This window comes from Melospiza melodia, chromosome Z (genome assembly GCF_035770615.1).
Source record: "Melospiza melodia melodia isolate bMelMel2 chromosome Z, bMelMel2.pri, whole genome shotgun sequence".
NCBI lineage: Eukaryota > Metazoa > Chordata > Aves > Passeriformes > Passerellidae > Melospiza > Melospiza melodia.
This window is the reverse complement of record NC_086226.1, coordinates 44,642,625-44,667,181: the sequence shown is the minus strand read 5'-3', so window position 1 is coordinate 44,667,181 and position 24,557 is coordinate 44,642,625. Positions and strand designations below refer to the sequence as shown.

Genomic DNA, 24,557 nt, shown 5'->3' with positions numbered 1-24,557 from the left:
CTGATTGTTATGAATTTGGGCCAGATTCCTTCCTGTGAACTATGGCTAACACTAAAGACCTCATTTTACAGCATCAAGAGTCTTCTCAAAAACAACTGAAAGAGGAGGTGCAGGCAAAGGGGAAGCTGCCACATATTTAAGCACACCAGAGGTACTGGAATAGTCTCTGATGAGGATCGAGCTTCTCACAGCAGACCCCTAGCTCAGCCCTGTCTCTTGAGGTAGATAGTGAAGCTTCACTTCTTCCCTACAGGCCAACAGGCTCTGGAGATAACTGATTTACATAAGTTGTGATTATTTCCATTCTTCACTGATTCATTAACCTGATTGTTAGGCTCCTAATGACCAGGCTGGCTGCATGACTTCCTTCTATTCTGAGGTAATTTAAAGGCAGTTTCATTTTCTCAGTTGCCCCTACAGTACCATGTAAAAAAACCTGCTACTTAGTGTTAAATTAACTAACTGCTGCTGAAGTGTCAGATGAGAAGAGCAAAATGAATGTCAGGTCTAATTATTAAAGCTATATGTCACAGCCACTTGCAGAGGCCTACTCTGGAGTGGATCCTCTTAACTGCCGAGCACTGAAAGAAAGCATTGGGGTAGCTCCTAGTGAAAGTCATGTCTGTTATGCTAATACAGGGAGCACTAAACAGCTTTCTGACAGAAATTCTCGATGGTCAGCAAGGGACCCTTATGCGATATCATGTAATTGGGACCATCCACTGCTTGCCTGTGACATTCAAATTACAAAGACAGCTAACAAAACATTAGTCCTCAACAGTCAGGGGGTATTTGCATCTGAAACATAAGATGGTGAAAAATGGCTTTTCTGAGTGGTTTTTCTCTCAGATGGATGCACTACATCAAATACTGAAATGCAGTTCTCACGACACCATTTGAATTATGCTCTCTGTAAGCAAGCAGTTTTACAACTTTTCTTTCTCCATATTCACTTACATAAATTAAACTAGCAGTGGAGGCTGCCAGAAAGACAAAGGGCTATGAAGAAATAGCTCTTTATATGCTACAATCTGCCAGCCACCCACTTCTGTCCAAGCAATTCTTCAAACTCTATTTCTGAGACAAGATATAGGTATGCTACAATTACAAAATCACCAGGTTTTACCTGGCACCAGAAATTTGATAACATGTGTGGATCATAACCAAAAACTTACACATAAATTCAACAGATACCATTCACCCTCTGCCCCTAAATGACTTCCACTTATTCCTCCACCAAAAAAAGAAGAGGGGCAGTGAGTTTATAATGCTGTCTAATTTAAGAATAATCAGTGAAACCTTCTAGTAAAACTAGAATGACCACATTGCTCCTGTATGAATATAGCACATGTAACTTGAATTTTGTACTGAGGCTTCATTAAGGATCATTATTTGTAGAAAGTTAATAGGATTAAATTTTTTTACCACTAGAGGCACCAGCCAAAAAGTTAGAAACTAACAGCATTTCTAACTTAGACAGTAGCAGCCACAAAACACTGTGGAATTATAACCTAACTTTTGAGAAAGTCTTCATTTAAATGCACATATAACCTGTCATATTTAAGGGTCCAAAAAAGGAATAAGCTGTCTAAACCAAACCACACTTCTCAGCTGCACACATCCACAAAGGGGACATTAGAACATGCGGCACTGTTTCTAGATGATTGTGGCATTGACTGTACTCAATGATCAGCCTTTCAAAAATACTTTCACTGGAAAGAAACAAGTGTTTTGAATGTTAAGTTGATCTTTTTACATTGCTATCTACCTATCAGCTTCAAGTATATGCACTGACATTATGATATAACATTTCCATGTATTTTGATGTTTGACTCTAGGAAAGGATCTTCTTAGGAAGGAGGGAAAAAATTACCTTAAAAACATCTAGTTTTTCTACAAAGGACATTGCACAGCAAAAATCCATTTCTGTGAAATGTGTTTTTCACAATCATTTGTTTTGATTTAATGCTTAGTGTTTCCTATCTTCAAGCAATTTATCACAGAGCAAAGAGTATGTTAGTGAAGTGAGCTTTCAGTTACATGCTTAGGTTTTTGGGATGGGGGGAAGTTTTATGTATGATACAAAGCATTTTCCTCTGCTTGACAGTGGTGTGGAAGTGTCCCAATTAGGGTTGTGCAAGGAGAATTAAGACAATCATTCTTTCCACAGGCAGTCTTTATTTTAAATGTTTAACAGCCTGGATATTCAGCAGCCTGATTGCACAGCCTGTCTGTCCCTCCCCTGCTCTGAAGAGTTTTTCATCAATATGGGCAAATTTCAAAGCTCTTTCAGGAGAGGAAAATCAAAAACCAGCAAGCAAGGAATGTATTAAGTTTGCTTCAACAGAGCAGACCAACCTCTCCAAACACCTTTTTCCAGTAAGTGACAATACCAACCACTGATGTGAGGCAGCTCAAAGAAGGAACTCGAGCACATCTCTTCCCAGACATGCTGTGCCATACCTACAGAAAGTACTGGCAGACCTCCACTTATATCCAGGTTGTGAAATGAAGAGAGTTTCTGCAGCTGTATGTTTTTTTCCATTATCTGAGGACTCTCACACTATTTCTTCCAGCCTAAGTTTTTGGTTTTGTACTTCTCTTATCTAGCAAGATTCAGCACTTACATAAAAATAGATAAATGCATCTCTGCTGTTTCAGGAAAGATCTGATTGGAAAAAAGGTATGTCCATTAAAAATTTAGGCAAATACAAGTTGGGTTGGAAAAGGTGTATTGTAGCTAGCTATAGAGGAACAAGGTGCAGAAGAGGAAGAAAATCACACACACAACATCAATTCCCTTTATGTTAATTTCCCTCTGAGCAATAATGTAAAATATTTACAGCGCTATAAAAACAAAGGCAGATCAAATAGGAGGCAGAAAATAATGTGGGGGTAGAGGAAGTGTATTAAGAGAAATTTGCATGTTTACAAGATTTAAATTTAGCTTTGCAGTCACACTGGCCAGCAGGCACTGAACAGAAATAGGCAGTATTTAGAACCAGAGGGCTTATTTATTTTTCTGAGAAGCCAATACTATACCATTACCTTGATACTACCTTAATGACCACCTACAGTCATATTTTTGTATCTATAGGCAGAAAATTCTTCAGGAGGAATATAAAACCAACCTAATAATGAAATCTGACCAAAGAGGTTATTAATGTCCCATTGCTCTTGGATACCACAAAACTGCAGCAGAGGAGCTGAGACTGGGATGATGACTGAGAATTCCTTCAGTGGACACCAGCACAGCCACAGGGTGCTGCTGTAGGAGTGCTCAGTATGGCCATGCCACCTTCACTAGATGCCAGAGGAGTCATAAGACAAGGAGTAAAACAGAGTCAAACACTTGGAGATGGCAGGGGAAAAAAACTGTTAAAAAAGAGAGGATGGTATTTGTCAATGCAAGCTGGATCTCTTTTTACAGAAGGAATCTCTCACCACTATCCAAGCCTGCTGTGCAAGTAAACAATGATTTCATAACACAAAAATGAAGAGGGGCAGGAAAGAATAAACCTAGTGAGACTAAAAACCAAACAACATTTGCAAATAAGTACAAGCCGTCTTGTATCATCTCCTGCTATTGACTTATACTCCCCACTCCTCCCTCCTGCTATAGGAAGCCATATAAATTTTATCTGGTAATGTGTTAGGTCCCCTCTAAACTATAGGAATAAATTTTGTTTCTCAAGGCACTATTTCTTTGTTCAGCACATTGGAGTAAAGTCAGAAAACAAATTCCTAGAGTCCACAGTGTCTGTAAAAACTACCTCGGGTTCCCAAAATATGTTTGAGTTGCTACATCAAATAAATATTAACCTCAGGAAGAAATGTCTTTATTGGTCTTACTGGTCTCTCCTTATACCATTTGATATGATACTGGCAAGAGCAATGAACTTAATCAAAAATAGTAGAGCTGCTCTGTACAAAGACTGGGAAGGCAGAGCATTTTGCCTGTAAGTAGCTGCCATGTGAATTTATAATTAACCATCTGACTGAGAATTATGTTTTGTTTTACAACTTCAGAGTATCCAGAGTTAGGAGTTTAACTGAAAAAGCTGAATTCTACCCCATAACTAATGAACCTCACATATTACACAGCTATGAAAGGCACTTTATCCCAAAAGGTACTTGGTAAAATAGATACAGTATTGCTAGCCAGAAACTATAGAGGCCCCCTGACATCCTAATCTTTGCAAGACAATTTTGTCCACATGAGTTCCCGATATCTTAAATGCCTGCAGTCAAGAGTTGCCAGAGATAGCTGGTTAGAAGCTTCAACTTCCTGAAGAGTTGTGAACTTGCTAGAAACAACTTATTTTAAATCTGCACAAGTTGGCAGCTGTCTTCCTCTGTTAATAAAGGAGTCCACAATACAAGAAGACCATTAAGAGAACGGACCCCAGCTGTAACTGCAATGAGAACAGGCATTAGAAGCAAGCCTAGGAACTGATCCAAGTTCTGACTCAATGATTTTTTTTTTTTGTTACTATTTTAGAGACAGGATTGATTGAGAATGATTTAATATGTCATCACGAAAGCATAACCAAGAGATTATTGCTTCTTCCAAATTATGTCTTAGCCTTGAAATTGCTAAGACATAATGAAATTGCTAAGACACCATGAACAATTTTTTTCTTACCTTGAAGGGGGAAGGATTAGCAACAGTCAAGTAGCACCTCATACTACAAAAGTTACGGGGAGTAACTGCCAATAGCCTGGCGCTGCAAGGACCTCACACTCACCTGGCAGAGGTGAGCTCTGACCTGTCTCCATCTTGCACGTCTGCCAGTGCTGCCTCTCAAAATATTGTAGCAGTAGTTGTGTCATTTTCACCTGTGTCAGTGCTAACTTACGAGATGAGCTGGGCTTCTCCAACAGGAGACCCACACTGTCCATTACTCTGTGCAGACTATTACTCTCAAGAACAAACACGTTACCTGACACTTGTGCCTAGAATGCTGCTGAAATAATTGAAGAAATACTTCATGATCTGGCTGGCAGTGGTAGTGCAGCCTACTAAAGCTTCAACTTAGGAGATACATCATTTTACTTCAGTGCTAACATAATAATCAAGAACAATACTTTAACTGCTTGACTCATTTTATTTTTATCCCCTTGGCTGCATTTGAGTTTTACAGTGGTTTCTTAAAGATCATTCATTCTTGTAGACCTCTAGGAGGTAACAGACAAGACTGAAGCAATTGTACATATAAAATTACTTATGTTTACAAATTTTTGGCAATCATAATAACCCGTTTTATCCTATTGCCATTGCCCCAATCATTGAAAAAGAGTGTACAATAATTTACATCTGAAGTATTTCAAAGTGCTTGATAGTGATTTTCCAATAGTTATTTACAAGTGGCCTATAGACATATGTACAGGTGTTACAAGTTGTGGCTGGAATATGGCTTTCTATGGAAAGTGCTTTATATTTGGTCAGTGATGTTACTGACTAACCAACCCATGGGTTACTGATAAAACTGTAACCACTAACAGCTGAATTGTTGTGGACAGGTATTTACAGAGTTGTTAAGCTGTAGAAAATAACTATTTACACAAGTGTTCCATAAATACAGAAAGTATCTTCTTTCTTCCAAGAATGGAGGAAGTCCTTCAGCCACAAACCTGGTTACTATCCCCAAAGAGTGTAAGACACAAGTAAACTGAAAGTGATTGCTGATCCAGTGCTCACGCCATATCATCATCTGTGCTGACAACAGATATCTGTAAAAAAAGTAAGTACAAGTTAGCTACAAGTTGCACTAATAAAAGACAAAGCAACACACATCATTGCTAATTCTGCAGGCTAGTGATCACATTCAGCACAGATTACTCCATCCTAGGTACAGACACTAGTTACCTACCAGAACTTTAACCTTAATTATAGGGTAAAGTTGTCAGTTGGTTCAACCCAGTAGTGCCTGCAGCCAGCAGCTTTCAAAAGCAGAGACCTCTCCTAAATTCAATTCAGGTATCATTTGGCAGTCTTCCTATTCCCATTATTAACCTGGAGTCTCAGACATAATAGGTTTACTTACTGCAGGGTAGGTGTGTCCTACTGAACCACTGTGTCTTCCAATATCAATTGTGAGGTCCTCTTCTGTGGTTTTCAGGTAAACTGGATTATCAAAATTCATGCTTTTCATGTTCTTGTGCTGCCAGTTACGCCACATGAAGTAACCAGCTGCTGCAGCCATCATCAGCAATACTGCAAGGAGATAGAGAGATTGCAAACATGGAGTAGAGTCAGGTCAAGCTCCTAAGAGTGGCTTGTCCCGCAATATGGGGTCCAAAAAGCTAGTAAATGCTCTACTCACCAGCAGGAAGAATGATCCAAGCTGCTGATGTTCTTCCAGCTGCCGTTACTTCAGAGGTTGTACCACTAGTGTTGAACGCTGCATGAGAATTTGATGCAGTGAGCTTGCATACTGACAGGCTGGCAGATTGTCATATGCAAGCATTTCCCAAACCCAGAAGCTCCTATTTGATTAGCTTCTCTGCTAGAACAGCCTAACATGCTTCATTCTGTATTAGTTGGAAGCTTTCTTTATTGTTTGCCTTTACTCAGCACTCCTGGGATTTCATGGAACCTACAGATTCCACACTGTCCTATGTGAACTAAATCTGTTTAACACATGCTCCAGATGCTACACTACACAAGTGATCTGGCCTGTGTTCTCTACTTGCATGCAAAGGAAAAAGCTTCCATGTGGGCTAGTTGGTCAGTTTGCATTTAATTTCTCTAATGTTTAGCAGTGTGAGTTATTGGGACCAGTACCTCCAGGAACTAGTCCAACAGTTGGAGATTTTTCTGTTGTGCTGGTATCTTTAGCCTCAGTGTAAGCCACAGTTGTTCCAGTACCTGAAACTAATTATAGATCAAGAACTAATTATAGATCAGTTAATCCTGAAGTTCTGCAATGGCTTTGCTATGAGAGCCATGGTAGTGAAGGTTCAGCAGATGGCAAAAATGATCATGCAGGTTGTTAGCTTCACTGGGAACACTGACTTTAACTATTTCACTAGCATACCCTCAGCAGAGAGTTCTTGATGAAAAGTAGTTCCAAGAACAAGGCCAGGCAGTTAATCAGGAATGAATTACAGGCATTTAGTCACAACAGTCACAAGCCATCCCACCCCTCGCATTCAGGTTTTCTGAATAAGATTTTAGTTTTACAAGTTTACTGATTAGGTACAGCCTTTGATACCCATAGCAACCTTTTAGAGCAGCCAAGGGAGGCCAGCATCCTTGCATTTAGCAGTCTGTAGCAGTCAGAATCAATATGCAATACAGTCAGTGGCACCTTGGAGTTTCTAGTTCCACTCCACAGGACAAAGCAAGCCTGCTGCATAGTCAGTAGTGACAACTCTAGTACAGCAGCATGCTCAAAGGGAGGTACAAGCTTCCTTGGGCAGCAGCATTAGCCAATCACCTTTTGATCTGTGTATTTATAGGTACAGCCATGATAGTTTATACCCCTGTTTTGTAAGAGGCTGAGTATGCTTTGTCCTTGTGCTTGCTGTCTGCAGAAAGCCATGGAGGTACAAGATCCTGTTGCAAATGATGATGATGACGCAGAAGCAAAGCATGGACTTTGAACAGCACCTACAGACTCTAAGGGCCACATTAAAGCATAAGGACCTCCCCTCCAGGATTACTTACATCAGATTAATTTTAGCAAAGCTGTAGCCTATAGTGGTGTATTTCCTTCCCCCTAATGGTTCAATACTCCTTCACCATTCATCCTGGGAATGATCTCAGTTGTGTTACAGTACCTGTACATCTCAGACCATCCTCCTGTAAGAAGTACCCAGCTGGACATGCACAGGTGTACTTTGGAGAATGTTCATTTATCTGAGGAGCAGGCAGGCACAGGTAGCTACAACCTCCATTTGCCAGGTGCTCTTCACACCAGTTCCTACCTGTTGGTACAGCAATTCAGGAGTGAACAAGAGTGAGCCTTCATGCTCCAGGTGTTCTGCTGAAGTATTTGCTCAGTAATTGTTTTTGTAAAACATTACATGTCTCAGCTGGTTATAGACTTATATCTGCTCTGCCCAAGAAAGAGCAATTGCAACTAGACCTCTCAACCCCCATGGGGCTACCTATATTAGAAGCTCCAAGAGCAGGAGTAGGAATGGACAGCTGTACAGTGAAGGGATAACATTTGCCACCATCCAGGCAGGGCAGGCTTCTTACAAGTATGCACTCACTTAACTATAAACTGTATTGAAATTACCTGAAGGCTGAACAAGTTCATGATACACAATGATGTCCTGTGCATCATTGAGGTTGTTCACAAGAGTAACCAAATCGGTTCCAGTAAATTTGTTGGCACCATAGACTGCCTCATTCTCTCCATCAATCCAGTACACACGGTCCTAGAAGACAATGCCATTGCATCCCATTACCTCCATGGTGCTATCAGCCCCATACCAGCAAGAAGAGGATCTTTGACAATGACCACAGGAAGTCATTCTTACCTCAAAAATGGTTAGAGCAAGAGGATGAGGAAGGAACATATGTGACTTCAGCACAATTCTACGATCCTGGCCATTCAAATCCACACTTGACACCATGTGTAGTTTGGAATCAAGCCAGTATAGGCGGCTTTTTACAAGATCTAGGAGGGGGAAAACACCAATACATTTAGTGTCCACATGGAGGAAACCTCCAAAGCTCGCTGCAAGAATTGAAACACGCACAGGTTTGAGAATGGTGGCAGTGTTGCCCTAGTTTCTTACCATTCCAGCATACAGAGGGCTGCTGCAGTGATGCCTATGTGGCCTGTGCCTCAACTATAATATACAGCAGTTCAGGAAAAGTTACTATTTCAGTTTCTGAGAAGTGTTGATGCCTGTTGCAGTGTCTTCAGGCATACAGAAGCTTCCCTTTCTCAGAAGCTGAAAATACTTCTCTGAAGAATGACCTTGGCTTTTGTAGCAAAAAAATTGCTTAAGCTCCAGAATACCTCTGGCAGAGACAAGTTCAACATACCTAGAGCAATTCCATTAGGCCATTGGATTTCTGTTGTCACAAGCTGCTGTCTGTCAAATCCATTCATTCCTGCTTTTTCAATTTTTGCTGGCTCACCCCAGTCTGACCAGTACATAAAGCTGTGAAGCAGAATTTATGTTGTATGATGCACTATAGTACTGTGTAGTATCACTCTTTATTATGACCAATAACTAACAAAGGCTACCTAAGTCAGTTATCAGAACACGTAGCTGGTAGGTGTACTCTTTTAAAAGAACCTGGACAAATACTCACCCAGAAATAGGATCTACAGCAATAGAAGCTGGCTCTCTCAGCTCAGAGAGAAACAAAACCTTTCTTTTTGTGCCATCTAGGCTAGCCACTGAAATGGTCTTTGCAGCTGAGTCCGACCAGTAGATGTTCTTATAAACCCAGTCAACAGCAATTCCTGCAGGGCTGTGTATGTTGTCCAGGATTCTGATGTGTGTTCCAACTTTATCACGGGTATCAATAGAGGCACTGGAAGACAAGAATTACTTGCTTTCAACCACTTCCACTGCAGATGCTATCCCTTGGCACACCTCAGCAAATATTGCACAAGATTTCAGGCAGAAGATGCATGTGGGACTTTCCACAGAGTGCCTTTTGTACAAATGTAGCAGCAGTTACTAGGAAGTGCAACAGGCATACACATTGGTAGCTGTGGGAGCTTACATCAACTGTACTTTGTCTTTAGAACACCACGAATCTAGTTTTCATTACCAGAGACTAGAGAAATAGGTCTTACTTGGGTAAAACCATGGGATGGTTTAGGGAAGTACACTAGGTTCAGAAGCTAAGCCCATTTACCTGAAGATTGCTTTCTGGCTGAAGTCTGCCCAGTAAAGCTTTTGCTCAGCAATATCAGCATCTAGAGCTATAGAGTTTCTTAGCTGCTCTACAAGCTGAATATATTCTTTTCTCTCAAGGCCAATCTTCCTTATGTCCCGGCGGTTGGTGAAAATTAGACTTGGTTCCTTCCCTGTAAAAAGAGTTTGTTATCTATACTTCTGGATATTCAGTCACATGCTTTTCTTTTACAGAAAGTTTTAAGAGTCATCATATTTAGTATTTGCCATTCCACACTTGCTAGCAGATGCTGACAGAGGTCTTGGCTGTACCATACCTCATCCTTTTCTCCCTCCACAACTTGATGGGGAGGATCCTCCTGCCCAGGGAGCAGACACAAGCAGTTTATGTCAGGCAGCTTTAAGTACTGTATCATGGCATCATTTGAAGTGTTAGTAGTGGTCAGTAACACCATAATAGCTAGTGTAAAAACCACAGTAGTATAAACAGTGCATCATTTGCTGACTCATTTTAAAGTGGAGATATGAAAGTCATGTCAACACTCACCAACTGCCTTGCACACCCCAGTAGCAAGATCCATCTGATAGCCACGGCTGCATTCACATTTGTAGCCCCCTTTCAGGTTGATACAGATCTGACTACATATACCAGGGTTCTGACATTCATCAATATCTGTAAAAACAAAAATTTAATTTATGCTCACTTCCAATATCACCAGTAGAGGCCATGTCAAACTACTAGATACGTACCTCCACAGGTTCTCTTGTCCAGAAGCTCAAACCCAGCTGGACAGTCACATTCATAGCCAATAATGAGATCTCTGCAGATATGAGAGCATCCACCATTGTTCACCAGACATTCATTGATGTCTAGAAGAGAGAATTGGCCACTTCTGAGAAGGCGTTCTTGTTTAGTTTTATAGTCTTAGCCATGGAGGACTTTTCCAGGTACACATCCACTTTCTAACAATGCCTGTCACATCTGATAAACTGTTCTGGCACTCAAAGTCACATACAAGAGAACCCTCCCAAATTCACGTTCACTTAGCTACCAGCACTTTCTCTGTGTTACAAGCAGGCAGCAATAAATTGAGGTTCCTGAAGTTTCAGTGTTTCTAATGCATTCAAGTGCTTTCCTGACTACAAAGAAATCATCCTATCAGCCAGTTTGGCTATGATAAAACTAGCCTATTAACTAGGTTGGTCTCAGTTGTAAATTTGCCACCAAGAAGTGCCAATGGGCATTCCAGCTGACATCTGACAACTCAGAGGCTATATCTAAGCATATCTAGTAATCAGCATTGTGCAAAGAGTTTATTCACTTACTACACTCCTTGAGGGGCTCATCACTCCAGTCCTTGCAGTCTCTCTGCTGGTTACACACTTTATTGATATCTATGCATTCTCCACTCCTGCACTTGAATTTGCCAGGTCCAGAGCACTGAATAACTGACATAAGGAAGATTGTGAGGGTGACTCCCAACTTCAACAGATATTCTGCAAAGACTTTATTCTTGCTCAGTTCCACACTTACCATTGTTACAATTTGCTTCATCTGTGCCATCCAGACAATCTCTCACACCATTGCACTGCCTAGTCCCATGGATGCAGTTCCCATCTTCACATCTGAATTGGTCTGGTCTGCAGGTCCGAGAAGCTGAGGACACAGTCATTACAGACTTTTACTCCTGAGGTTTACTGAAGCAAAGGAAATAAAAGAGGAGTCAAGCAGTTCCTCCTAGAGAAGGACCAAGTGAACTTACGGCAGTTGATTTCATCACTTCCATCCTTGCAGTCAGGATCTCCATCACAGCGCCACTTTTTGTGGATACATTCACCTGAGCCACACTGCACCTCACTGGCAGAGCACTTCACAGAAGGTGCAGGCTGGCGGCCACATTGCTCTAGAGACTCATCTGAGCGGTCAGGGCAGTCAGCATCATCATCACACACCCAGCTGAGGGGAATGCAAGTCGAGCTCTTGCACTGGAACTCATGAACTCCACAGGTAGGAGGTGCACACTCCAGCTCATCACTACCATCACTGCAGTCATCTTGACCATTGCAGACAAAGCTCTTGGAAATACATTGCCCACTGCTGCATGTGAAGTCTGCTGGACTACAAGTCACATTGCCTGGGGTAATGGGAGTAAGAGAGATTAATATATTGTCACAAGAAGGCTGACTTTTGTGTGAAGATATTTTGTTTTTCAGCTGCTAGCTGATACAATATCAGCATCCTGTACAAGGCAATAGGGAAGCCCAAATGACCACCTACAGGACACTTGAGTTCCACAGACCATCCTCATTGCCTTTGGACATTGTAAGTGATTTGCATCAGATTTGAACTACTGAGTGAAAATAACCTTTTGAAGTAGTTAGGCTGTCCTGCACTTCAGATTGCAAGTCTTTCAGAAAACAGGGTCTAACACTGTGAAGCAAAGACAGAAGGTAAAAGAAATGCTAACTCAAGAGTACAGACTAAGATTAAGGTAGTCTGATGGTCAGCATGTACTGTAATTTGAAATTAAAGTGTTTTATGCTGGTCCCCAGGACAGCAGTGCCCCATTTGCTTGGACCAGTAGGGATAACAGACCAAGGTCTTGCCTGAGTTGATCCTGTGGTTAAGCACACCCATGCAATTTATGTCAGTACAAATTATGCTGGTTTAATAGCAATGTAGCTAATAGCTCAGTGTGCCTAGGCTCATAGTTTTATCAGCTTCTTTAGAAACACTGCCTGTAGATTTCCTTGTAGATTAAGGCATTAGTTTGTTGAGTAAGATGGCAATTCCACAGACACACAGCATAATTCTGGAGATCTGTGTCTCATTAGGCCATTCATGTAAGGTGGTTCTGATGGAAGCCAGCCCTGTGCCTTTGGTTACAGCAAGTATGTCTCAGGACACCTCAGAAAACTCAAATGTATGCAAATTCTTTTGAATAAGCCAGGAATGCTGGCTTTAATGCTGCAATGGCAGCTTTACTTGCATACCAGCCTGAAGTTCCCTCCCCACTGCCCCAGCCACCCAAACATCAGAAATCCAGCTCCACAGATATTTCAGGATAGGACTATAAGGTAGATTAGCTATGCTCTTTGCTAAAAGTTGCTGCTACACTTTTAGGAGACAATTTGTTAATGTAAGCAGCAATTTCAGGAACTCTCCAGAAAACAAGTTCTGACAGTTGGCTTGCCAAGTGACTAAACATACCTATGGCTACTGCCAAAATTAGCAGAGAAAAAAAGACACGCATTAAAAAGCTTACATTATTGTAGCTCTTAATTTAGCAGGAGAGAGGATTGTTACAAAAAGTTTGCTTTAAGTAGCTGCAAAACAAGATTAATGTAGGAGAGGTATTGACACTATCAAAAATTTATCTTCCCAGATGTACTGCCCAGGTAGCTCCTTTCCAGACAAGTCAATTTCAAATAGAGTTATGCAATCGCCATTTCTCTCCTTACCACAATTCTGTTCATCTTCTTCACTGTCACAGTCTTTTTCACCATCACACTTCCAGGACACTGGGATACACTGAGTTGACTGAGGACCACAGCTGATTTCATTTACCCGGCATGTTCTTGTGTCTATTGAAAAAAAGTTTTAGTTCAATCTAGGAGCCACTTGGGTATCAGCATTTGTGCTGAAAATTGAGACTGAAAGGCTTCAGGTCTGGACAAAGTTGCAATTATTTAGATGCCAACATCTGTATAAATTGATGGAAAAGGCTATACTATTCTGTAATGTTCAGTTTAAAAAAGATGTTTCTAATTCCTAAGAGATTAATATTTTAAGGGTATCTTTGTAGTGGTAGCTTTGTGACTGCATGCTGATTACACTGTAGCAGCTTGAGCTACAACAAGTAGTAGTGGGGAGGAGTAATGCCAAAGTGCACTAGGACTTGGGCTGAAATCTTCCACACTGTGGATCCTCCTGACACAGGAAAATGACACTTTCTGTACTATAGATCTATACTGCAGTGAAAAGTCTCCTCAAGACCCTGACAAGGCCAAGAACTTAGGAAGGTGCTCCCCAAGACAAGTTCATCCCTGCTTCAGGAGGAGAGCCAGACTGCAAGCAGGCAGGAAGTCAAAATGCTCCTCCCCAGAGGCCTGGCTACACCACCACGCCAGGTTCACTTACGGCACAGCTCGGAACTCTCATCAGACCCATCCTCACAGTCGGGATCCCCGTCACACTGCCATCTGTTAGGCACACATTGACCACTGAGGCACACAAAGTCAGATTCGGCACACGTCTTCTTCACTGCAAGGGAGAAAAAGACACTTGTTTAGGTACCAGAGCTTAGCTTATTTATTGCTAACAGGGATCAGCTTTGCTGCCCTAGAAAGTTATTCAATGTCCTTGGTTTGTGGATGCCCGGTGTTGCCCCCCACCAACCTAGTAAACAGTGCTGTTGACCACTTCCTACAGGGTAGGAAGGGGTCAAATATTTCTCTGTGTACAGAGAAGCATTTATATTCATCTAATCAGGCACTGAAGGACCACTATTGCTAAGGAGACTAAGCAGGTTAGTTTATATTAGCTGCTGCTTTGAACAGACCTAAGTTAAAATAAGTTCTGTTGATATTAATATTTAGGTTTTGAACTCTGAGTTTATAGTCAAGGCATTTGATTTGTCATTACAGAAGCATGGTACTATGTAACTCTAGGGTAATAGTTTAGGTCTGCCTGAGGAGACTGGCAGTTCAACAACACCAGTGATGGATATAGAGTATGCTTTGCCTGGTCTCCAAGTAAATCTAGTCATCTGTCTTGGCTTCTATGCCTGCTTAAAGCAAAGGTTGGCAGCCAAAGCTAGACTTAATGTTTATAGGAGACACAGCAGAATTACTTCCACATATAAAACAGGGCTTTTAGCCATGGAATAGCCAACAGCAGAGTGCTAATAGCAAACATTTTCTATTATGTATTCAAGAAACAACTGAGAACAGGCTTATATTCTGTTCCTGTCAGTCATCACTCTCACAAGTGAAGAATTTTGGTCACAAGCTTTGTCTCAGTTGCCAATTTCAGGAGAGTTAGATAACACTCAGGAAAATTCAATTGCCTCAGATGAGTACAAGGAATCAATAGTGGTTATTCTAAGAAATTTGTCCTTTTGTTCCGACTGCCTGAAGTGCTGGGCAGGAAAGTATCTCTCCAGCTATCTACTGTTAAGTCCCCACTTCCAGCTAGCAAGTACTACTACAGAGGTATTATTTTGATTACTTACCACAAGCACTCTCATCACTGCCATCTGAACAGTCTTCATCACCATCACATTTCCAGATTTGAGGAATACAGCGTCCATTACCACATGCAAACTGGGATTCTTCACATTTTGCTCTTGCACCTTCAATGAAAAAAAAAAAACCTACACCTCAATACTGTTAAGCAATGCTATGCTGTCTTTTTTACCACCTCCCTAAAACCTTCTGATTTTTATAGATTCCCACAAAGCAATATCTTCTTGCTTTCCCCACTGATCAAGAAGCTACCCAGCCTAATCAAGAGCACAACATCAACACAAAACCAGATATGAGCTCCAAATTTCTGCAATCACCTTATTAGATTATGAAAGTAAAGCCAAAAGCTTTTTCACAGTACAAGAAAGTTTAAGCACCATAGCCATTCACCTGCCAAACGGCAGCAAACAGTCTCAGTGTTATTCTCACTCAGTTTTCCTCTTCAAGGCAAGGTCAAGCTTACAAAAATGCATGCCCAAAATTACTTTTGCTGCCTTGCACCTAGCATCACATTCTCAAAACTCTTCAAACTTTAAGCAAATTGGGTTTAAATTTGATTAATGTCAAGCCAGATTAGCATTTCAATGCTCTGCTGCTAACACATTGCAGCAGAATCCCCAAGACATCTGTAAAGGTAGCTTAGATAACTGCTTTGTAGCTGAGCAAGTTTTCATGCTTTATGTTACCCCTCAAAAAGTGGCATCCAGAGACATTCCTTGGTATACATTAAAAGAAGTGTGATGCTAAAAGAGCAAGGTAATTAATCACTTCCTTCTGGAATGAAGTCCATTGTCTCACAACTGGTAAATCTTGGTTTGCTAGTATGTTTGAGTAAGGTACTACTTTCTGCAAGATCCTTGGAGTGCATTTTTCAGTGTATCTTCAGCTCTACAACTGTATGACCCCATCCCTCAAGGGAATGCGCTTTGTCTTGGAAGCCCTGCTATAACTGTCACTAAAAGCAGCAGCCTGCATCTTCAGCAGCTAAGCCAGAGCTGTTCCACTTAATGCACGCAGGCAAGTGTGTAAGATTGTGCATCAGTATTGGCTGCACATGCCCAGAGCATGATGCAAGACTCCTGATCCTTCTTGGTTTATTGCATCATTTAGTGAGAGTGCTTTGTCCTGGCATTCAAAGGGCATCAAATTTTAGTAGAGTATTATTTGCTGTTTTTATGTCCTCCCAGTATGACATGAAAAATGCAGGACAGGTTCCAAGCAGAAGGAAGGTACTCAGCCATTTTACATTATACTGGCTAGCCATCAGGCATGAGGTATTCAAATGCTGGACAGTACAAGCAAGAACATGAGCAATTCTATCTGCTGAATGTCTCATGTAAATCCATGAGCAAGGATGTGAGAAAGCACCTTACTGAGTTCTGCTAATGTTTTAGTAGCCTTGCGGGGGGAGTAGAGCAGTAACCCAGTCGTAAGAACAAAGTTAACAACTTTTTAAATGGGAACTATGTTTAAAAAGTACCAAAAATAAGAACATCAGTTATTGTGTATACTATTTCCATTCCCTGGTTTCCCTTTTCTGGTTGGGAATTACAGCAGCATGTGCTTTCTAATAGCATGGCTTTGTAAAGCTGCTACTACTACTTGGTCATGAGCTGCCAGTCAATTAGCTTGCCTTGCGCTAGACAGCACACCCAGCCACCTAAGAGTGGGAGTAGGTGCCACAACTAGAAGCTTGTTGTAAGCCTGATACCTTGTTGTCCAGCAACCTCTAAAAGAAGGTTAGAGTTGTGGGCCCTGGTGACATATTTCAGGTTTTACTGTACTACTGCATGAAATAAAAGAAACAACAACCAACTCCTGCTAGTTTCAGGACTTCCTCATCCAGGCGTTCAGAGTGAGAACAGTCAACCTTGCCCAAAATAGCATACAGAGATATTAGACTAAGCCTGCCACTAAGGAGATCCCAAAATAACACCATGGCCCTTAGTTACTCTGTTTCAAGCTAGAATAACCAGAAAAGGATCGCTAAAGCTGCCTAGTACATTGTGACTTACAAATGTAACACGATTTTGATCAAATGCTACAGGGAAGCTACACACAAGACTAACAGAAACCAGAGCTGAGCTTGGAGCAACAGCTGTAACTTTACAATTACAATCCTAACAACAAACCGTTCCAAGAATATAACATTGCTTCTGCAGCTGATACCAAGTGAAATGTCAGAGGTACTACTTTTAGCCCACAAACAAGTAAAAAAAATCGACAAGACCTAACACCTACACAGGTGCACAAAGGTAGAGGTCAGCATCTGCTACTGCTCCTGAAGATGTGTAAATGTACAGCTTCTCTTTATGTGCTCTTCTTACAGTAGAAGCACCTTCACACATTTTCTCTTCATTGGAATATATCTTAGGCTGAAAAATGTTGATAACAGTAACATCAGAGCCTGTGACTGCTAAACATATTGTTTTACTGTTCCCCAGATAACTACTTACTAGAAGCAGCAATGGGTGTAGGGTGAAGGAGCACAGTTACACTGGCTACCCCAGTTAAACTACCTTTCTCCATATCTCTGCTATCACTGTTAGTCTCAGCCCCTTAAGCAAGTTGCCAGATTACTTGTCTGGGCAGCTTCAAACATGTGACACTTGTGTACTGTCATCTGACACCAAGTCCCAGAAAAGCTTCGACCGTGATTGGGAAACCTTGTGAGAGCTCATATAGGAACTAGCTTAGACTTCTCCCAGACCCTGGCAATTACAACTGGTAGCAGAAGAGAGCTGATGGGGCCACTAACTCAAACTGAAAGAACAATCAGAATAACTTGGTTAGCTAGCCTACTAACTCCCATCACTGTGTATCTCTTGTGATGACTTCTGAGCACAGTGAAGTAGCATTTTCAGTGCCAGCCAGCTTGATCTTTCATTCTACAACTATTTAACCATGTCTGTTGTGACCAGGCACGTGAGCAACCTACAGGACTGAGAGACAAGAGGTGACTAGCAGACATTTCTCCTCCCTCTCTTTGTATGAATTCTGGATACAACAACATGCTGACAGGGCTCTACCCAACATACCTGGTGTCTAAACAACCGCACGCCGTTATAGGAAACACTACCAAGATCAGACACTTAGGCCTACTTTAGGACAATAGTCAGGAGATCTAAGAGCAATACGACAATGCAGACTCCCAGCTGCCCTCCTCCTACCTAGGAGAGCAGGCTGAAGCTCAGCTCCTCAGGGAAGAAAGGACTCAGCCAATGATTATTTCCTCCACTAAAGAGTAAAATAAGCCAGTTGGATGGTCGTTTTTAAACCTCTGCCAATAAGGGCAACAGCTTCTAAGCCGCGAGGCAGCCCGGGAGCCGGCCACGAGCAGCGCCACTGGCGAACGCCCAGCCCCGGGAGCAGGGACCCGGCGCCGGCAGGACCCAGCCTTGCCACCAGGTGGAGACCCCTCACGGTGGTTGCTCCGGACCCTGAATAGAGCCGTGCCAACACCGCTGGATAACACAAAGCCTAAGTTGCACCGCAGTTTGACAGCACCTTTAACGCCGCGAGCTTCCCAAGCGCTTCTCTTTCGCCCTCCACAATAGAGCCCGAATCCTCCCCGACCCTCTCGCGTTAGCCTCAGACCCTCAGACCCTCCTCCTTAGTATCGATCAGGAAGGCGGGCCCCTCCCGCAGCGGGCGGGGGGCTCCCGGGGCTCGGTCCCCCCTCGCCGCTCCCGCCGCCCGGGGCCCCGGGGGAAAGGCGGCGCCTCGCCCGGCACGGGGGGCGGCGGGGCCGACGCGGCGGCAGCGCCCCCCTGTTCACCCGGGCCCGCCCCGCTTCCCCCGGGGCAGCGGGCAGGCAGTCCGAAAGAGCGGGAGAAAATAACGAGAGCGAGGCAAAAGTAAAGGGCGGTGGGAGACGGCGTCGCCGCGGGGGCAGCGGCGGGAGCCGCCCCGGCGGTGCGGGCCCCAGCCCACTCCCCCGGCCCCGCACTCACCGTCGGCGGCGGCGCGCAGGCAGCCAAGGGCGAGCAGCAGCAGCAGCGCCCAGCAACGCGGGACCCCGCTCCGCTCCGCGCCGCGCCCGCCGGCCGAGGGGTTCGGCTCTCCGCGCTGCCGGTCCAGCCGCATCGCCACGCCGGGGACGGGGTGCGCGGGCAGGCAGGCGCTGCGGGCGGGGAGCCGAGGAGCAGAGGCAGCAGCCGGAGACATACACGGGGGGAGGCCGTCCCCGCGGCGCTCTTATAGCAGCCGCCCGGCCGCCCTGCGCGCCCGCTAGTGACTCACGGCGCCGCGCCGGGCCCCGGTTGGCTCGCCAGCACCGCCCGCCCCCGCTGCCTCCTCCGCGGCACCTGCTGCCGCCGCGGCGCGCCCGCACACCGCTCGGCGCGGCTCGGCGGGGCACGGGCGGCGCGGTGAGTGGCGCTGCGGCGGCGCGGAGCGGTGAGGTGCTGCGGGCTGAGCCCCCGCGCCCCCCCGCCCGGCCCTCCTTCCGCAGGGCGGGGACGGGCGCGGTGCGACCCTGCCGCCAGAGCCTGCGCCGGGGCGGCGGAGCGCGGCACTCCCGGCGGGAGCGGGTCGGGAGGCGCGGCGGCAGCGGCGGCTTTGTTTCCCCGGCGTGTCCCCAGCGCCGCTGCCGCGGGGAGGGGGGATGCGGCTCCCCCGGTCCGGGCGTGCCGAAACCCGCGCTGCGCCCGGGCTGCCTCCGAAGAAGCTTTTCTTCCACCGCCCCATGCGCACATGCTCGCGTGTTTGTGCGGTTTTCCCCTCCCTCCGTAGCGGAACTTGATTTACAACGAAGCAGGCGCGGCTGTAGAGGAAGACAAGCGCTACTTCTGCTTAATCCGATCGAAGGATCGTAGTTAATCAGTAATTTTACAAAACGATATGTCAAAATCGTGTAATTACAAGCTTAACCTTTTATGTAAGGAGGAGAATTGATCGTTTTATGCCACGTTTGTAGCGTTTTATACATCCAATTACTTCTCGGTGAAATATACATAGAAAAGAAGGACTGATAAAATGCAAAGTTGCGTTTGTACGCGGCACCCTTCGAATTTGAAATTGTGCTTTCTAAAATACTCTGATTTTTTTTTTTTGAAAAAGTATGTTTATAGACCTGCTAGTTCATGGTGGTACGGTGTGCTGTGCTTTTAATACTGTTGTGCAGATACAAACCTCAGCGAGCAGCTCCATCCAAAAATGATGAAAAAGCTGATTGCTGTTTCTTCCCTTGGAAATGAAGTTTTGAGTTATTAGCCTAATACTTTAAGTTTTCTCCAGTAACATGAATGATTCCTCCAGTGAAGCGAGCATCTTTGATTTCCCATGTTTCCTCCATGTCATAACATATTTCTTTGTATGTTATTTGCAGAGTGAAGCTCTTTTTGATTCACATCTGGTTGTATCATGACTACACTAAAGTCAAACCGTACTACTGCATGAATAACTTTGGAGTGGATTATCTCTTGCAGTTCATGTAACGAATGACTGCACATGCCATCCAAATGGGCAAATAGCTGGTGTATCAGAGACTTTAAAAGATTTTTAAAAGTCAAGATTTGTTTTAGTGTAACTGAAATACATCTGGGGATTATATTTCTCATATGTATGTGTAAATATGAAGAGAGCAGTTCCTAGTGTTTGCCTTCCTACAGCTCTTCCACTTCATGGCCTCAGGGGCAAAGATTGCTTTCCCAGCCTGCCTGCTATGTGGCATTAGATGCTACAGCCTTCTTGCAAACATATGCTGCTTCAAGCAAGAAAAATCTTTTGTGTACACGGGGGTTGACTGGGGTCCTCAAGAAGGCGGCTTAGTGTAAGTAGTGTGTTGAAAATATAATTCCCCTTGCAGATGTACAGCACAACATACTTCAGAGCCTTCAGAGCTCACTGCTGCATGGTCTGCTGTGCTTTGAGCTGAACAGTATTTTCATAAAGGTCTTGTTGTCATTACAGAAATATTTTATAAGCCATATCCTGATATGCAATGCACAAGAGGACTCTAGTCACAGAGAAATGAAAAGCTGGACATACCTTGGTGTATCCTGGTAGCTGATGGCCTTCCTTGTTTGTCTGTAGAAGATACAGGTTTACAGGAGGGAGAAAAATCATCCATTGTGCCCTGCAATAACGCTGCTCCATAATCATTTGCACCTGGCTTTGTGATGGGGGTCCAACTTTCTGTCTGGGATTTACCTCGCTCTCCGCACACCTCAGGGTTTGGACTCCAAACCAGAACTTGGTATAAAGTAATGTTTGTGATTTCAGCTATATTAAAGTCCTTGAGTAAGTTAGTGTATGAATCTTACAATCCACAGGTTTTGGTGGCATCTCCATAAAGAGTTTCCAGACAGAAAAGTTTTCTCCATCCTTAACACCATCCTTACAGGAACTCTATTCAGGAAAGGGGCAGGAATCAGGATGCTATGAGATGGTCTGCAAGATGGGTGCCATCTGCACTGAGGTTTCATGCTTTTGCAGCAGCTATATTCTTTCAAAATCTTGCTTCATGTGGGAATGAATGGTATATTGGGGAGTGTGTATTGCAGTGTGTATAATGAATACAGAGTCATTTGTTCATACAAGGATACAAGCCAGAATATATCTCTACAGGAGAATAGAATAAAATTGTGGGTTTCTGTCTGTTAAAAATACATGGAAGAATATCAGTCCTACTGTGCTAGTGATAATGCAGGAGCAAAGCACCCAGGATGGTCTAAGGTTTAGGAAGCGTGCTGAACTTTATAAGGAATGTGAGCTGGCTCTTGTAATTGTAACTCCTTTATTCATTTTGTTGGGGAAAATGCATTTGTTTGTTTCCATTAGTGACCTGCAGCCTTTGTTTTTTGCAATACGTGTTTGAGTTGAACTTCTTCAGCTCTGATGAAGTCAGGAAGCTGCAGACAGCACGTGGATAAGAAAGTGCACAACCTCAGTACAGAGAGGGAGTGTGTAGAGAAGCCTGGCATTGCCACCTCAGTTAAGCAAGTTCCCATAGTCAAGTGGTATATGGTATTGAATATTATGCATAATTGTTTTATTACTGCTAATTGTTTTTAGCAAAGTCTCCAAGTCTCCACCCTCTTTTCTGGCTGTAACTGGTGAATATTCTTGAGTATGAGATGTTCCCTTGAAAAAGCTGTAAAGCACTGCCAAGAAGCCAAGCAAACCACTTAGGGATTTCCTTCACCTTAAAATGTGACGCAACAAGAAAAGGCATCATATTACCTGTCCTTTTGGGAATTGTGGCAGATATGGGCTTCCTGAGACTTTACAACATCAATTCAGTGGTTAACGCATTTGGACTTACAAAAAAATGGATAAGTGGTCCCATCCTTTGGTTTGGATCCTTTGGAATAAAATTAATTTACTCGGTTATAGAGTGTAAAGTCAGCTTACAAGAAAAAACAAAGAACAAAAAGGACCTTCTGGAGTACACGTAACATAAACTCAGTGTGTTTTGCTCCTTTCTCTTATTGCCTTAAACACCATATAGCCTCCATTTCTAAATGAATTCCTGAAGCACTGGGATTATTAATTCAGCCTCAGGTCTTAAATCAGTGGGACTTTTGCCTTCAGCTCCTTTGGTGAAAGACATGAAGTGAGGATGTGTCTACAATATTCAGCCTAATCTAAGAAAGAAAAGGAAAGCCTTATGGGTAGAAAAAGCAGCAGCTATGTATGATGGGATAACACCCTGCCTTAGGATCAGTTGCAGAAATATTTTCATCTTTGTGTGCTGGCTTTAAAGACATTAACTGCTTTTGAGATTGCATGCCTGAACTTACAGTAAATGAAGGAGGTGTGTTCATGGCTGTGTTTTGGACATGCAGAGCCAGGATCTGTATTACTGACTTCAGAGGAGCTGTACAGAGGATGAGAGAGAGAGAATGCATCCTTTGGGAATAATTTAAAATAGGTATGTGCATGAATCCTGGTTCATGTGATCGCGTGTCTGTATCTGAGGGATAAATTGGCCTATTTCTTCTTTTTTAAAGGCTTCTCTACAAACTGTGTGAAGATTTATACCCTGGTTAAAAAGTCCTGCTCATGTCCATGTTCTGTGTTCTGTCTGCAGCTTTACACAAAAAGAAGGGGAATAAAGAAACACATAGACAACTTTGCAGTGAAAATGCACCATTCCTGTGTTCTTCAAGATATCTAGGAGTGAATCAGGACTCACAGAAAAGTCCTGTTTACCCACCATTATTATCTGAGCTGTAAAGAGAAAGCAGAACTTAAGTTTCACTGGTGATTTTAATCCACTTTTTTCATTATTTTTTTCCGATCATTTGTGGTACAAGAAATGTATCGTTCATCTCTGAAGGAGTCTAGAAAATGGTTACTTCCTTTGGTTGTATTCTTCACAATGGCAAAAAAAAAAAACCAAACCAAACCAATTCCCAATATCAACAATTGGAATTTGCTTCTGATTTCTGTGAGGACAGGATTTCCTTCTCTGTGCTACAAACTGGTCAGTTTTCTTTGTATAGTCACTTTTTAATGGGGCTCCCCTATTTGTGAGCATGTCTTATGAACACAAATGCATTTTTCTTAGTGCTACAGTACTAGAAGACTTCATAATAGCTATGTCATGTTAGGAATGGAACCTTGGAAGCATTTCTTTTATTTTCAAAACACAAGTTTGCATTTCATTGGTGGTAATGTGCAGTGTGTAAGCCTGAAAATGAGAGAATTGTAAGTGATGCTTTGGAACCAAAAATTCCATTATAATTTTTGTTTGTTTGCTTGTTTGTTTGTTTCAGTAATATGTGATAAAACTTTAGTTGTGAAAAAAGAGCTTCACTTTCTGTCAGATGTGGCATAGGATGTGGCTTCAGAATATACCCTTACCAATTTCGCAGCTGTGTATTTCTTATCTTTAGAAATGAGAAACTCTATAGAATATCATGCCCTGATGTGACACCAATTCTGTATGCTTAGTAATAAACCAAATAAAACTTGATCTTTCTGATACTGCAAGATTTATTATACATAAACTGGAGTATGTTCTGATCTGATTTTCCAGTGAGAAAACCTGCTAGGATGAAGACATATTAAAATTCAACTGGAAGTGCATGTTTATAAATTTTTGCACTGGAAAATGAGGAATTTGAAGTTTGTTCTTCTTTAATGTTTTTCTTAATATGTTCACCTTTGTGGGAGTACACATGCATTCACATGGTAAATCTGACTTTTGTGTTCCAAAAAACTCTATAGTGGAGAAGGATATTAATACTTGTTTTCTTCTTTACTAGGGATAAAAAAATGATACGGTGTGTGATAGAAATGAGAAATGTGATTAATTAAGTGGCTTAAAACTTCTGATTGTGGTGTTGTGCCTGTAGAGCATAGAAAATAGAAGGCAGAGCAAGGATGTTACTGGCAAGCTTGGAGTGGGCCATGATGCTCTTGCACTATTTTGGGTGCATTTAGATTTGGAGGATAATGTGGAAACAGAATAAAGTGTATTATGCTTAAAAAGTGTAATATAGGAATCCCCAAACAGGTTCTTGCTT

The 24,557-nt window shown here is 42.8% G+C and overlaps 1 protein-coding gene and 1 long non-coding RNA gene across 3 annotated transcripts; one reads left to right on the top strand and one right to left on the bottom strand.

The window, feature by feature from the left end:
- Positions 1–5,088: 5,088 nt before the first annotated feature.
- On the bottom strand, positions 5,089–19,263 carry VLDLR (very low density lipoprotein receptor). 2 transcript variants are annotated; one of them, XM_063181147.1, is made up of 19 exons: positions 19,035–19,263; positions 15,069–15,188; positions 13,976–14,098; positions 13,297–13,419; positions 11,598–11,969; positions 11,369–11,491; positions 11,161–11,283; positions 10,585–10,704; positions 10,382–10,507; positions 9,836–10,007; positions 9,281–9,505; positions 9,008–9,126; positions 8,494–8,633; positions 8,250–8,391; positions 7,786–7,932; positions 6,788–6,877; positions 6,327–6,404; positions 6,048–6,217; positions 5,089–5,733 (listed from the first exon to the last, which is right to left on the bottom strand). In XM_063181147.1, exons 1-19 carry the CDS (start codon positions 19,246–19,248, stop codon positions 5,698–5,700), a joined length of 2,763 nt encoding a protein of 920 aa, XP_063037217.1. In that variant the 5' UTR covers positions 19,249–19,263; the 3' UTR covers positions 5,089–5,697. The 2 variants fall into 2 exon arrangements, with proteins under 2 accessions (XP_063037217.1, XP_063037218.1); XM_063181148.1 differs by lacking the exon at positions 6,788–6,877 and having other exon boundaries at positions 19,035–19,167.
- Positions 19,264–19,403: 140 nt separating this feature from the next.
- On the top strand, positions 19,404–24,004 carry LOC134432012 (uncharacterized). The gene is made up of 2 exons (XR_010031183.1): positions 19,404–19,451; positions 20,411–24,004. It is a non-coding gene; the product is annotated as an uncharacterized LOC134432012 (long non-coding RNA).
- Positions 24,005–24,557: the final 553 nt, after the last annotated feature.